This window comes from Dromaius novaehollandiae, chromosome 9, assembly GCF_036370855.1.
Source record: "Dromaius novaehollandiae isolate bDroNov1 chromosome 9, bDroNov1.hap1, whole genome shotgun sequence".
Classification (NCBI taxonomy): Eukaryota; Metazoa; Chordata; class Aves; order Casuariiformes; family Dromaiidae; genus Dromaius; species Dromaius novaehollandiae.
Genome location: NC_088106.1, coordinates 1,130,084 through 1,145,955, shown reverse-complemented (window position 1 = coordinate 1,145,955; position 15,872 = coordinate 1,130,084). Strand labels below are relative to the sequence as shown.

The following is a 15,872-nucleotide window of genomic DNA, read 5'->3' as shown; positions in this document are numbered from 1 at the left end:
CTGAAATCACTCCCTGTCAGGGAAGCTAAATCTGCCTGTAACTGAGAGCTAGATTCTCCCCCTCTGCTACAGAAGCCTTCTGTCTGAATCACTCAAGGAAAATAGCAGCTCTGCATATGACTTTGCTGAATATTAAGATGTTTGCCATTTGGAAGAGGTAATGAACTGTGAGGTGATGGAGTGTGCTGAGTTATTCAGAGGTAGCAAACCTCATGACACTGAGCAACTGTAAAGTGACAGATGGAAGTTCCATGTAAATAAATATAACATAATACCTACAGAGAAAAGATGCTCTTGACTACATCTGCTCAGGGAAAAGATCCTTGGAGTCATGATACATAGTCCTATGAAAACATCACTCAGTGCTTGTTAGCAGTCAATACAAAGTCACATGATACAGTTACTAGGAAAGCATCAGAGAAAAGAAGTTCTGTCCTTGAGAATTTGGAAGTGACCATGGAAAATACCTCCCAAGGAATTACTCTAATCTTTTTGTATCCAGTTCCTGTAAAGGTCCTACATTTGATCTCATTTACACTATGCTGGCAGAACTCCAGTGACATCAGCTGAGTGAACTAATTTACTCCTGCTTAAGAAGGATCAAAGTCAAGCTCTGACTTTGATAGGAGTTACACCTATGCTTTTAGCAGAACTTGTTAAGCAAGAATTCTTAAGAATTTAATCCATTTTCCCATATCTCAGCAAGATTTATAGTGGAAGATCATCTAAGTCCCAACTATCCGTAAGAAAAGTTAAGAGCTTTTTGCATAAAATAAAATTCTGAAGTAAGTCTTTGATTATAGCAGGATTCATGAAGCCAAATTGATTACCCCAATGTTGCTTAAAATCCACATTAGATAATTTAACACTCCTTTTTCACTGGGGCTTTCTACACCATTCAGTTTTTCTGAAAACACAGAGATCTTATATCTCAAATCAAAAAGACCCAACACTTAGTATTACTTCTATGACTGAAATTTAGGATAAGGACTGGGCACCCTGTACTGCCAAAAAGTGACATGTTTTCTCTTTAGATCACTCAACAAATAGATGACGTTTGTTTCAACACTGGATCAAAACATTTCAGGTTTACTTCCCTACAAAACCAGGCACAAAGTTGCTGGGATGACTTTCCGAGGGTAACGTCCGAGGGCTATAGACAGGAGAGGTTTGCAGGGCACTAGCACACCACCAGAAGCAGCAGCGTATCAGTAAGGCTGTGAGAAGTTCCTCAAAATGTTTAGTAAACACTGCCGAAGCCAACTGAATTTAGTTAACAAAACTGCCAACCATAAACAAAGCAATCTGACTCTGAAATATACTAAGTACACATCCTGGGAGATCTCTAACCAAGCTGGAGCAGACCTTACCTGCCGAGGAAGCGGCCGAGCGGAGGCTCCTCCTCAGCCCCATGGGAGCACCACGCGCCAAGAGCACACACCACAGCCGCCCCTCGGCTGCCCTGCCAGCAGCAGGTAGCTATGGGAGGTGATCCCAGGAACCGAGCTGCACCTGTGAGGCAGCTTTTCTGCTGAGTTGATCTACCATATTGTTGACAATTCTCCCTAAAAAGAAGTTCCCCTTTAAGCACAAGAAGAAATGCAGAAACTCACAAGGATTCAGGGCTTTATAGCAAGAGCACGGCCACTATTTCAGCAATTCCCCCTGCAGCTGTGTCACTGTATCTCACCTCCACCTGCGCCAGGGCACCATCCGCATTGCAGCCAGAAGAGTGCTGTAGGTCAAACACACTCTTAACAAAGATTTACACGTTTAAATAGGTAACTAGGTGCTGACACCACCCAGCTGTGGCAGCACAAGGATCTCCACGAACCAACCACTGCAGCAATCCCCAGGATCCTGATGCTACGCAGTTATCGGTACCTAAGCCAACAGAAGAACATTCCCAAAAACAACAGTAACAGCGCAGGCCGCACATCAGCGCATGCTTCCTACTTCTAAAAATAAGTCCTATTTTACTGTAAACCGGGGTGCTTGCAAAACAACTGCAGATTCTTAAATATATAACGTAGGACGCACACCCCGAGCCCCCGCTCGTGTGCGAGCCGCCTGCCTGGGCGGGATGCTGTGCCCCGCCGAGCGCAGGGTCCCTGGACGGCTCCAGCAGCACCGGGCCCTACCGGAGGCACCGGCAGCAGGTGAACGGCGTGTGTACTTTGTGTGCACTTGTAACGGACACGTCCCGCCAGCACGAGAGCTGTGGGCAACGGGGTGCCTGCGGGGCAGCCAGGGGCTCGGGCAGGGCGCGGGGACCCTACCGAGCTCCGCAGCCCACCGTTGCCTCCCGCCCGGCTCCGCTTAGCGCCGAACTCCGCAGCTCAGCTCAAACACACAGCGACGGCGGCAGCGCAGAGACCAGGACCGAGAGCGCACGGGAACTGATGGCGGAGCACGAACGCAGCACTTCAACGACGCGCCGCGCCGGCCCGGCCCAGAAGCCCCCGCGGCACGGCCGGTCCCAGCAGCCCCTGCGGCCCCGCTCCCCGGCCCGTCCCAGCAGCCCCCGCGGCGCGGCTCGTCCCGTCCCAGCAGCCCCCGCGGCCCCGCTCCCCGGCCCGGCCCGGCCAGTCCCAGCAGCCCCCGCGGCGCGGCTCGTCCCGTCCCAGCAGCCCCCGCGGCCCGGCCGATCCCAGCAGCCCCCGCGGCGCGGCTCGTCCCAGCAGCCCCCGCGCCGCGCGGCCGCGTCGCCATGGAGACGGCGGGCGCCACCGCGCGCTTCAGCGGGCTGCGCCATGGAGGGGGCGGATGGGCCAGGCCGGTGCGCGCCGGGGCCGGAGAGGGAGAGGGAAGGGCGGCGATGCCGGGACGGGCAGACACTCCCAGCCCCCAGTGCTCCCCCCGGCTGCCCGCGCGCTGGGAGCTGCTGCCCTGGCGCGGCCTGCAGCAAAACGTCCCGGCAGGGTGGTTGCGCCCGGGCAGGGAGCGGGGCTCGCGCCGAGCCCCGGGAAACACCGGCTGCGCCAAGCCGAGCCATGCCGCAGTCCGTCCTCGCCCGCCCGGGCAGCGCTGCGCCAGGCTGAGCGATGCCGCGCGCTGCGCCGGTGCCAGCAGGAATGTCACCAGGCCCCGCGCAGCGCTGACCCGCAGCTCTTCCTTGTTTTCCACCCCTCTCCTCCCTTACAGTCTCGGGCTTTACTTCCCTAAAGACACACAAAAAAGAGCTTTCAGCAGGGCGAGGGAGGCCTGTGACAACACGTTGTAGTGCACACGTACTTGGGGGCAGAAGCCGCTTCCCCAGCTCTGAGCATGCTTGTCTTTGCCCGCCTAGCTCACCTCGGGACAGGGGCTCTGGAGAAAAGTCGGATGGTAGTGAAGAGTCAGGCTCAGAGACCAGCCTGCAAGAGCGCACAGAGCAACCAGCTCCCGAAAAAGGTATTGCAGCATGCTCTCCCAGGGTCCCAGCACACCCTGCAACGTGGCGACTGTCCTTGAGCCCTTCTGGGGGCACGGTCCCTTTTGGAGGAGGTGGGCCTGGGGCTGCTGAAGGGAGCCGGTCCATTCAGCATGCCACGAAAGGTGCTGGGATTTATCCTTTATCCGGCTGTCGTGCTGTCTTGACAAGGCACAGTGCAGCTGTGTGGGCTAGTGGCAGCTGGCACATCCCCCCCACAGCAGCAGCAGGGCGGCAGGGCTGCCCGCTGTCCTTGCCTAGGGAAAATTAAGTGTAATGTGATTCCAAGTATAAACACCAAACCATGTTTTTCTTGCTACATTCAGCACTGCTGAGATGTGTCTGAGCTGAAGTTGGGTACCTGCGTCCAGCCTGCCTGCTCTCTGCAAGGGACTAGCACCTTGGAGAGAATTTGAAAGATGAGAAAGAAAAGGAAAAAGAAAGAAAAAGTCATTTAAAATTGTAGAGTGGCGTTCCCTTTTCATTCCTATTGGGTGAAAGAACACGGGCGCATGTATGTCAGGCACTGTCTGCAGTACAAGTATAGCAGTGGCAAAGTCCTTTTTAATCACCCACTGCAGTTTTTGGACGCCAGTATTTTTTACCCCAGCAGATTATATGAGTTCTACAGCTACGTGTGGTGCCTTGAGACAGCGCCTGGAGTGGGGACTGACTGCAGCAAAAATTCCCCCACTTAGAAACTGGTCTTGAGCTTGAGGGGCATGAAGGAATTCTGCTCTTAAGCAGCATCTTGGGATAGAGCTGGCTGTTAGTTCTGAAATCCAGCTGTGCCCATGCTCCCGCTGCAGCCGCTGTCTGTATTTCCGTGAGACAGCCAGCACACAGCGTGGTTACGCACTTACTGTCGATCCTTCGTATCATGTGCTTTTGTAGACTCGCTGTCATCAGCCAGTGCCAAAGGCCATCTGAGCATACTGGGAGGTGTCAGACGAGAAACTTATTTCTCCTCATTGCACAGACTGAGCAGGTAAGCAGTGTTACTCACGGAACTTGCTACTAATTAAGTAGGTCCATGGACTGAGACTTATAAAATCAATGAGGAGAACAGTTCACAAATCTGTCATTTTACTGGTTCTCCTAATCACCATTTGTACCTGCCTCTTAGTTTTCATGAGCTGCAGTGTCAGTGTCTGACTGCCAGGGAAACGAAGCAGAAGCAGTTTTGACAGGAGGTTTTCTTGGCTCCTCCAGCCCTGGGCATGCGTCTTGGCATGAGATCAGAGAGACCAGTGCTGCAAACTGTGTGCATCTGGCTTTAGCTTCTACTTACTGAGCTGACGCAACACGGGCCACGAGGGCCATGTGTGATGCTGCGGTTGGTGACTCCTTTATGATCCCTGTTTCCACCAGGGAAGCATGTTCTTTCGGTCTTTCAGCTGGCCAAAGCTTTCAGAGCTTAATTCTCCCATTTATGCTAATTACCCGTTGCTTTTTCTACCTTTAGGGCATGCAGGCTAGAAAAGTGGGTCTCAGGCTTCTTTACATAAGAAGTGCTAGAAAGGTAGTGCTTGGGCTTGAGTAGGCTGGCACTTTTCTCCCATTGCATTTTATAGGATATTTTGCTTAAAAAAGAATGCTAGCTTCCCTATGGTGTGATTTCTTCCTTATGCCTGCCTCTCTTCTCTTCATGAAGCTAAGTCCCCTAGCAGTCTTGCTTTTTTTTTTTCTTTTATTTTTTGGAGACTTGAAAAAGTTCCTGTCTTGTTCTGTGGTGAGAACCAAATGAAGTACTTAATTTTTAAATAGGCACAATGAAAGAAAAATGTTGGTCAAGCATCTGTCAGCCTCTGCCCCGCTGCACAGGTTTAATTACCTCTGATTTCCCAGCTCTCACACATTTCATTTCAGTTTTTAATATGGAAGAAGAAATGGACTTAAGTGTTTGACATAGTAGTCAGATCATCCTAACACCTGTAGGAAAGACGGTTATGTAAAAGAAAAAGGTTATGAGTGGTTATGAAACACTAAGAAATTAACCTGGGACTTCTATGATTTAAATTCAAAGGCACCTCTTTAAGGCTTTTAGACCTGATGCACCAGACATCTTTGGCCGTGACAGCAAAACTGGCCAAGCCCCACTTGCTGCATCTAAACTGTGTTCTAACTTTTAATTAAATAATTTTGGAAGTGTCTCCTTCATTAGCATCCTCTGCAAGGGCAACTTCTCTGAAGTCACTGTGTATGACTAATAGGCAGTTTTGTGTCTTAAATTAAGGGAAATGGAAACATCTGACAGCATCAGTCCCTCTGCTCCGATGAAGCCTCTAGGAATTTCAGTGTCGATGCAGACAGAAGCTAGCTGGCTTTATGAACAGCTCTACAAAAAATCAAGTAAGAAACAGCTTGTTCTTTCAAGAAACAGCTTGCACGTTTGTGCTGTCTTTCCCCCAAGCTGCCTAATACCCAGGTAGCTTTTGAAGAGGATGCATGACTCTGCAGTTTCCAGGAGATCCTTTTGCAAACTGGTGGCAGATCTGGGCGCAGAACCCAGGATTCCCACTCAGCAGTCCTTTTGTTAACCTCTCTGCAGAGCAGCTTCTGCATGCAACCTCTGGGTTAATGCGTGGGAACGTTCTGCCAGCCAGCGGGCGTAGGAGTGCTCAGCAGATGGCAGAAATACTGCCTATTGTATTCCTGTGAAAGGCATTTGCAAAGCCTCTAAGGAGAGTTGAAAATATATCACCTTTTTTTCCTCATCTTGCTCATTTGAGTCATCCTGGCGCGTGACTGAGAAACCAACTCCTTCATTTACCGGCTGAAGTACAGGCATTGTGCTTCAGCAAGCAACACATTACTGCTAGTTTGGCCTGATCCTGACTCTTTCTGGGCACCACATCAAGCATCCTTTGTGCTTCATTTTCAAAGCCAGGCAGCTGTTCTCTTTAGGGGAACATCTCTTTCATCTCGTGTGCCTCCAAGAGCAGGAGGAGAGATCTGGGCCACAAAACACAGCTTACCAACTGGAAGTACTGAGAAAAGCTGCATGCAGCTCCATCCCAGCAGAAAAGGGGCAGAAAAGATAAAGGACTCTGTCTTCTAGCCTTTGGAGGGCATTTGTTTGGAAATTCACTGTGAATGCATTTGCAGGAGAAAATATTAGAGGCGAGATGGAGCATTACATGTCTTTGGCATGACTATCACTGCAACAATCAAAGGACAGAATAACCAAACTTGTGCCAGCAGTAAATCATTTACCTGGGGTTTGGATTCAGCAGCAGTGTACAGCAGCGATGCAGAAGCTGCAAAACCCATTAGGGAAGACAGATTAAGAACTTGGACTGTTCTGCACTGAGCACTGTGCTCCAGGACCAGGGCTCCTCATGTCCCTCGATGCCACAGTTCAGCGAGAGACGTGCCCAGGGTGTACAGCTCCACTGATATGCTTTGTGCTCCCTGAGGTCACTTTGTTTTCCAATGGGGGTTTCTCAGTAGTTACTCTCTGTAGCTTAAAAATCAGTTTGATTACAGGGGGTGATAGGTACATATTTCTTTGAACTGTAATTTAAAAAAACAAAGTCAAGAAAAACAGCAGCCACATCATTCATCCTTCTAAAAGTATAAGTGATTCCTGCCATTCTGCTTTTTCTCCCGGAGCGTTGCATTCACTTCTAGATGTGTTCCAGAGCTGTAGGTCCCATTGCAGGCCCATGAGCTGGGGTGTTAACTAGGGACTATCATGTGATTTTTTTTTTACTCCATCCTTTTCAAATACATGTTCTGGTTTGTTAATACTTTCCAAAGAGAAGACCATAGAAAGGCATTTGAAACCTGCCTGGGGTTTCATCTGGCTGAGTATTTTCTGGAAACCAGAGCAAGCTTACTTAGAAGGGTAACACAAATTGTGGAGGAATTAGGGGGACTGAAATTCAAGCTAGGAATCTGTTCAGTTTACCTGAAGGGGAGGATATGACAAACAGCATGCTAAAGATGTCACCTATCCCAGATAATTAATCTTCTGTTTCATTAATGACATGTTGTACCTGAGGTGACTGGTTGTCAGTAGCACTGCCTGCCTAGTGGGAATGCAGGATTGTTGAGAGTAGTGATAGAAACCCCATCATGTAGGGCTTACATTTTCTGTAACCTCAAGGTCCAAAAAAACCCTTTCCTTGCCCTTGCACAGTGTGGGCTGTGCTCGGAGATGAGAAAAAGCTTCTGCTGCCTCTAAGACTCTTTCTTCCCAGGACAAGAGAGGCTAGAAATGCTTTATAGAATAAAGCAATATTAGATCAGTGCTACAAGCTGTTGGCTCTAAGCAATAAACCATTTCCATGACTTCAGTAGGACTGTTTTGTAAAGTTAGGCCCTGATCCAGTGATGCACTTAAGTTTGGTTCAAGTTCCTGATGAATTTGGGAAGGATTACACACAGATGCAAAGCAGCCCTTCTGAAAGCATGGGCAAGCATGGTAACAAGATCTCAAGCAGCTGATGTGGTTGGCAAGAAAAGGGTGGCATGCCGAAAGAGAAAAGATACATGAGGGTCCAGAATGCATGCTTTTGGGGAACACAGCACCCCTGTTAAGTAATTCTCATTGTTGCTATTACTTGCAGCCCTGTCAGAAGAGCTCAGCAGTTTAGATATTTTATGTGACTTGGAGGTAAGGACTCACTCAGTTCCTACAGTTACGCATTTTGTTTGTAATGGTTTTACACCTGAACAAAGAACTGACTCCACATTGTTATTGTCATTTTCCTCTTTGAGTTCAAAGAAGATTTTACGAAGCTGTTCAAGAAATCACAGTGCACGCTCCCCTCTGTTGGGCCACCTACTCTGCTGGCCTACAGACCAGAATCATCACGAGAAAACATACAGATTGAGGTGAGGATGTAGTGGGTTTTCCCTACTATGTGGGTTTTTTTGTTGTTTATTTTAATTCCTAAGGTCCCCATGTAGGAAAAAAAAAGTAATGCCATTTGTCAAGCCAGTGCAAGAGTTTCTTTATGACAGGGTTTTTCTTTTGTTAGGCTGTTGAAATGATGTTTGTTGTACATACCTAAATGGCAGAAGGCTGTATAACTCCTCTCCCCCTCCATATCCTGTGTTGAGAATTTCCTAGCAGAAAATTTGTCCCTTTGCTAAAACAGAGATAAAAACTTTATATAAGTACTAGGTATACAGTCAAACAACACAAGCAGGGCACAGAATTCCAGGCAACCCTGAGTAGAATATAGTCATCAGAGGTGTTAATCTTAGGCATGAGGTGCAGAGCAAGGGAAATTTCAGCAACTGCACTCCAGAGAAGCCAAGTATTTCAGAATCATATATTCAGAAGAGAATTTTAATGATAAATAATTTTAACTATAGTTTATAGTTTACATATACTATAATAAACAAAGTATAAATATATAGCACTAGCTAAGTGGCCTGTAAGAAGTACCCATTCACCCTTATGCTTTTGGATGGTTGCTGTCTCTCTGAGGAGTGCTAAGTCCAGCTGTGCTGCTGTTGTGAGTGGAGGTGATAAACAGTAAATTTAGCAGTGTGCTCTTAGCAGCTTCACCTTTTATAACTCAGTTTCAAAAGTGTTTTTAAAAGATAGATAAATCTTTCAGAATACCTAGAGTATCATCCTCAAAACACATCAGTGCAGCAGCACTGGTTTGCATCTGGTCAAATGTATTCAGCTGTTTTGGTCAACAAGTCTGATGATGATTCCTAATGAAATCCCCCACAGATTTTGCTATGGTACACACAGTACAAAGTCAAGGAACAGTGCACCAGTCAAGGAACTTTTTCTCTACAAATCACAAGTGATGTGTTTGAAATGGTTGATGCATTGCTGTACTCAAACTGTAGTGTTCTGCCTGCTCTGAAGTTTCCCCTCCATTTGGAATGAAGGGATCTCATAAGTACTGTAGTAATTACATTTCTTTGAGCAGCCCTGAGATTTTACATTGTTACAGATCTGCTTTTCTTCTTGGAGATTTCTGGAACCTGATGCCTTGAGTTAAATCCTTCCAAAATAACACAGACACAGATCTTTTTTTTTAAACTGTTCTTACATAATTAAAATATTGCATTTTGAGCAGAGTGTTCTTCCCCAAGGTAAAACATGGATTTGTATGCTGATACTGTATTTCTGTCCTCCTGTTCTCTCTCCTCACCTCCACTTTAGATAGCGGAGGACTATGTTCCAAAGTGCGAGTACTGTGGTAACCTGCTGAAACTGTTTCCTTTCTTTGAAGACATTTGCCCAGCATCACAAGATTATAAATTGGTAAGCTAATGGGAAAGATGAGCACAGCTTCACTGTGGAGCAGCCCACTGTAGTGATGCTGCTCTTCTGCCTTTCAGAAATTCTGCTGTGAGCGTTATCAAGAGCTCTATGAGTTCATTCTAGAGGAGAGAAAGAATCATGAAGTCGCTTGGAGCAATCCCATTGCTATTGGCCCCCATGAATCCCATGGCAATGAAACTGAAAGACTCCTAGCAAAAGAAAGAGCATACCAGAGGTACGATGAAATGATTATACAGAAACTAGGGATAATTTTTGCATGAGGAACAACAGGCTGCCCTGGAGGAAGTAGAAACATGAAGAAAGTGAAACTACAGCAAGTGGGAATGAAAAAAAATGCTTTAGGCAACACATGTATTCATACTTTATCTGGACCCTGTTGCTTTTCTCTTATCAGTATGTATTAGCACATACCTCACCACCTTCTAAGTAAAATGTTAATTCAATTTCTGGCAGATGTTATATCTAGAGACAGAGCCAGAAACAAGACTGCAGCCATGTCAGGGACAATAGTCAGGGCTAGCTTTTACCTCAGGCACTGAAACAAAGCTTAAATTTGTATTTCTCTGTTTAGCTACATAAACTGCAACATACTTCTAGATTCCATTTTCTAGAAGTCCTGAGAACTCTATGAATTCGACTTCTGCTGGGAGCGTGAGCACTTGCAATGCTTAAAAGCACTCACAACACCTATGTGGCAAGGTAAACAGGTCAGCAACCACCTTATGGGGCTGGGCCACCTGGCTCCCCTCATGATCTCAAGAGATCACCACTTGCAGCTGACAGAGAAAGCGCAGAGAATTACACAAGTAATCTATCACTTTATATATGTATGTATATATATAGACCTATATATATATATATGTATACATGACTTGGTTAGATGTATTGGTGGCCCCAAGACAGTCCTTTTGTTTGTTCTTCTGCTCAGACTACTGTGGAATACATCTTTTTCTATATTTTTAAGCAGGAAGCCCAAAGTTTATACAAATATCTAAGTCTATTGCATAAGTTTAAAGAAAAGAAATACAGCATACCTGAAAGTAAATTTTTAGTGTCCCTGAAGACCCTTTGCAGTCTGATGGTGCAAGTACCTCATATTATGTACAGAACATAAAACAAAGCCATTGTTAAACATTTTGTCAAATATATAAGAAGCTAGAAAAGAATAGAGAGAATATTCTTGGACATCACCTGTTTTGTCGGTCAAATAGGCAGCACTGCTTTTCTTCCACATAAAATCTTCATATAAAATCCATTACAGTGTATAGCTCTCGCATCAGTAGAGTTGATGTCATCACAGTCACAAAGTCTGTTCGCTGAATCTTTCATCATAGGACTCTGTATGGGAGCAATTCTATTTTCCTGAGGTATTATTATATTGGTGCCATTCCATTGCCTCCAACAGTTATTTGCAATTATATGAGTGGAGAGAAAAGCAGGTTCAGTGACTTGCATTCCTCCTAAGGATAGTATAATAAGGATAAAATAGTATCCTAAGGATATCCAATATTTCTTTTAGCTTTCTGAACAAGATGTATGAAATGTATGTCAAGAACACTTCTATTTTCCAGGCAGCAGGAGAGACAAATGGCCAAACAGTTAGCTTTCCTGGCAGCAGAGCAGACAAGTTTACCTGAATGTGAGTCTGCATTTATTTATCTATTTATTTATTTATCTGTTTATTGCAACAATGAGTTAAACAGAGTTGTTTGTGTCTAATGCTGCTCTAATCAAATAGGAGGATTTATGCAGCAGCATGTTAGTTCATTATCAAGTGTGCAATCCCATTAAATCAGATTCTGCTATGTTAAATAATTCCTCACATGAGAAAAAGAAAAAAAAAGAGAGCAGTTACATTTCCATCATACAGGCAGGATCTTCTTGCAGTGACTTTTCAATATTTATGTCTGAACATTCCAGCTGAGATGCACAGAAAATGACCTTAAGGAGTAATAAGTTGGCAAAGCCAAGCCCTCAGAAGGTAGGAACTGCCAGAATTAGGGTGATCTATGTTTTGCCTAATCAGGTGAATACTCCAGTAATTCCTAGTCCTGTCTGTGGGTGACTAAGCAGCTCTCTGGATGCAGCTATTAAAATCAAAGCCACTTAGACTAAGCGTGGACAACTGGACTTGCAACATGGGCATATTTTCACAGAGATGGTAGTGCACCAAGGCTAATTTCAGATATGTCCTCCAGAGCATTGGGAGTGCTTTCCAGAGAAAATGTCGTTATTTACATACACACACACACATGCACACACACAGGTAAAATTGGGGGAAAAAAAATACGTTTTTTTCCCCCTAATCCTGTTCTCTGAAACAGATGAACAGTTTGGACTATTCTTGTTAGATAAAAATACCCAGAGACAGACTCCCAGCATTTTAGTCAAATTCAAAAAAATTACAACCTCTCTTCAGAGGTGTCAGACAGCCCAGTATCAGAGCTATCCGCCCCACAAACCCTTTCTTTGCTGTCTAGATTCAAGTGAACTCGATACCATTTCCTACCTGCTTTCTCGGGAGCCACCATCTCCCAGTGGCCGGACGCTGATGCCTGGTGAGACAGCAGCAAAGCCCAAGGAAGAAAACATCAACTACAGCATCACCTGCTGTGATTTTACCGTTGTGGGTGGAAAGGTACAAAGCTCCTGCTTGATGGTGATCAGCTGCGTGTTGGTTGTAGCTGCACGCCAGACTGGCTGGAGCTCTATGCCTCATCCATTTTAACATTTCTTTTCCAATCTTAGTTAGTGAAGAGCGAATTCTTGGAAAAATACTACAAACACGGAGGGAAGTTTCTTACCGTACTTCCGGATAGAACAGCACAGTTATTGTATCCTTTATGAGGCTCATTTGCCTGTGTTAGTCCAGGGCTGTAACTGTAATTTTAAGTTGTTCTAGTCTGCTTTATCATAGAATAACCTGGTCCACCATCTACATTTACTACTAGAATCCAAAAAAAAAAAAAGCAGTAATTAAACAGCTTATGTAGCTCTTGGTCCAGACTTTTTTGGATCAGCCAGTAACTTTGATGAAGGAAAGGCGCTTGTATTTTTAGAAATGTGTAGCCCCAGCGTTCAAACCCCGTCACAGGCTCTGCCCTCCTGCGGAAGGGGCCCTGGCACTGGCTACAGAGCGCTGCAGCCAAGGGGTCCCTGCCGTCGCGGGCTCTGAAAGCGCTCAGCCCTGTCCTTATGCCAGGGCGGAGGTGTCAGGCCAGCAAGCAAATGAGCGCAGTGTTTCCTGCCAGTGCTGGCACAGCACTGACTTCTCCATCTTGGGCCGTCAGCAGCATGTAAGAAATACCACAAATTACCAATCTACTAGGATCAAGATTACTGTTTAAAGAAATAAAAACATAACAGTTTTCACCAAAGGACCCTACAGTTTTCAGGCTGTCTTTGCCGTCAACTAAGCCACAACATTTTAGGTTGCCCAAGTTATTTTTCCTTGTAGTAACTCTTCTGACTCTGGGATGCAGAAAGTGTATTTGAGTTCTGCCACCAAAGCAGACAGGGACTTGAGGCAACTTTCCCTTTGCTGCTGTTCATGACCGCAGCAAATGATGAAGTGCCATAAATGCATGCACTCACAGTAACAAACCTTGCTAGAGAGAAACCCCGATGAGAAGCAAAATACCTGCTGTTTGGATACATTCAAGTCAGGCAGGTTCAGGGGCAGGGCCTTTTTTTTCTCCACTTTTTTTTTTTTTTCTTGTGGGAGAATAAGACCTACCCCTCTTTTCTCTGCTGTTATTCAAGTTGAGTTAGTTGATCATTTCTCTTTGCGAGGCTTGTGCTTTGAATCATGAACCTTACAGACCCCAAGAATGTGTCTTTAATATAAGCTTGCTAGCTAGTTCTGCCTGGGTTATTGGTTAAAAAACAAAAGTGTCTGTATCTCTAATCATTTTTTGTCATTGTGTAGAAAACTTTAATGTAGAAAAAAAAGTTTGGCAGCCTCCCAGTTAAAACTGGCAACACACCACCGTTCTGGCTTTAACACAACAATCTAGGTAATATGTCACTTTTTACACCCCAAAGCAGTGCTCTGAAATGTTGAATAATAGAATGACCAGACAAACAAAGGGATTATGAACACCTTATCTGACAATAGCTATCCGTCTGGAAATCTGGCAATCATTGTTGTACGAGAGACAAAGCGGTTTATTTGCATAGTACAGGAAGACAAGCCAAATAATGCCGGAATACAAGCGGTGTTTCAGTCCAATGGCAGAAGTACGTGCTATCATCCAAACGGAACCGTGTGGTATGTTTGTGTCAGTTAGAGCATCTTTGCTTTCTGCTGAGCATTTTATATTTCAAAGGTCATAAAGTATATTTTTAATAGCACTCCAAAATTAAAGGACAAACATATAGTAGGAGAGACACAATCTGTAGGGAAAGGAAGTTTTTTTTTTTAATAGACTCACTAGTATCACTGGAAAAAGCAAACAGTCTTTCAGAGACGTGGCAGTATTTGTTGAGCTGGGAGATACGTGGTGCAGCATCTTGTTCAGTGAAAATACCTCCTATGAAGGCAGGAAGCCTTGGCTCAGAGGAGCTCTGGAGAAAATTAGTATTATTTTAAACCTGCCCATTTTCTCTCTCTGCATCAGAGAAATACATTTGCTCAGGGTAGTGTATAAAAGCAAAACTGGCTTTTTTTTTTTTTTTTTTAATTAACAATTAAATAGCTTAAGGAGGACAAAGCACTCAGCGGGCTACAGGCCTCTTGTTTTTTGCCTTTTTTTGTATTCTGGGCCCAGCCTGAAGGGTTTCCCAGGAGCTGAACACACCTGGGAGGTACTGAGCTGTCTCAGCTGCTGCATCGAGCTTGTGGGGCCCTGCTTTGAGGTGCCATCCAGAGGAGAAGGGCCTCCAGAAACTGTTTTTGGAGGTGGGAGGTGTAGGGGAGTCAGACCCTAAAATAGCTGGGTCTCAGCTCGTGATCACTTGCTCAACACGTTAGTCCCTTCTCTTTGGGGAATTAGGGACTTAGGCTGCTGTAGCTGCAGGCTGCGTTACCTCTGGTGCAGAGCTGTGATTTTTTTTCTTCTTGTTTAGGATAAACATAAATATTCAGGGAGGGCAGTATTTGGACCAAGAAGGCAACAGGGTGAGAACATGGACCTGGCCAAACACCGTAGCATCGTCAGGACCCCACGTCCCGCTGAGTCCAATCTTCATATCCCTGAACCGGCACGTGGGAGTCAGGATCCTGGGCCAGGACAAGATAGCAGTTTCCTTCCTCGCCATGGGGCAACAAGCAAAATTCAACGTGGGAACAAAAGTACAGGTATTGCTCAAGCACACAGGCAGCTCAGGAGGGGAAAGGCAAGCAGGGTGGCAGGGAAGCCACACATCCAGCATCCGCGTACGGGCTGAACCAGCCGTGGTGCCCACAGGAGGGCCTGGCCCCATGCAGCAGGATGAGGACCCAGCCCCACGAGGCCGCAGAAGAAAATTGCCCCCCTTCCCCGGCTGTTGCAGCCTCCTCACAGCCCTGAGGGCCAGGAGCAGAGCTCACCAGGCCAGATAACACCTTGGTATACCTCGGGGAGGGGGTGCCCTGGTCCGGACAGGGCACACTCATCCCTTTGTGTGCATCTCCTGTGCTGCCCCATGCTTTCGTCCTGCCTTCCAAAGCAGCAGCAGTTAGAGGTATGCCTGTGCTCGGCCTCAGCCGCGGTCACCAGCCCCTGCAGCGCTGACCCTCTGCAGCACCTGAGGCAGGTCCCTGGCTCTGCGGGGTGGGGGCACGCGGCGGCCCCCTCCTTGCTGCACGCCGGGAGCCGTGCTCCTGCCTGGAGGCAGTTTCTCTCCTGGGAGAGTCCCCAGGCCTCCCTGAGCTCCTGCCGCAGAGCGGGCACGCCGCAGCAGCCTGTGCTGACGCCTTTTGCCTCGGTCCCCCCAGGTCAGCGCAGTCGGCCAGCTGCCTCCACCCGCCCAGCTGAGTGAAGACCATCTCCTGCTGCTTGCCTTCAGGATAAGGATCCGGCGACTCTTTGATAAGCTGCATGGATGCTTAACCTTTCCTTCTAACGAGCAATGGGACAAAATCAAGCCTCCGGCGTACCTTATCACACAGTCTTTAAAGATCATACACCTCTGCATGACTTCTGATGTAAGCGAAGAGGTACGCAGCTTGGTGAGGGCCATAATAAATGCACGAGTCTGACCAGCCCCTGTGTAGCG

At 46.5% G+C, this 15,872-nt stretch overlaps 1 protein-coding gene across 1 annotated transcript; it reads left to right on the top strand.

Annotated features, from left to right (window-relative positions):
* The first annotated feature begins 2,649 nt into the window (after positions 1–2,649).
* On the top strand, positions 2,650–15,859 carry ERICH6 (glutamate rich 6). The gene is made up of 14 exons (XM_026110022.2): positions 2,650–2,779; positions 3,290–3,393; positions 4,307–4,400; positions 5,649–5,764; positions 7,987–8,033; positions 8,138–8,254; positions 9,552–9,653; positions 9,731–9,888; positions 11,246–11,313; positions 12,155–12,312; positions 12,423–12,508; positions 13,792–13,944; positions 14,742–14,973; positions 15,592–15,859. The coding sequence occupies exons 1-14, from the start codon at positions 2,754–2,756 to the stop codon at positions 15,853–15,855; spliced, it is 1,725 nt and encodes a 574-aa protein (XP_025965807.2). The 5' UTR covers positions 2,650–2,753; the 3' UTR covers positions 15,856–15,859.
* The last annotated feature ends 13 nt before the right edge of the window (positions 15,860–15,872 follow it).

Coding starts and splice junctions, on each gene's coding strand:
- ERICH6 (XM_026110022.2), top strand. CDS start 2,754: ATGGAGGGGGCGGATGGGCCAGGCCG. Junction 9,889..11,245: donor AAAGAAAGAGCATACCAGAG/GTACGATGAAAT, acceptor TCTATTTTCCAG/GCAGCAGGAGAGACAAATGG. Junction 12,313..12,422: donor TTACCGTTGTGGGTGGAAAG/GTACAAAGCTCC, acceptor TTCCAATCTTAG/TTAGTGAAGAGCGAATTCTT.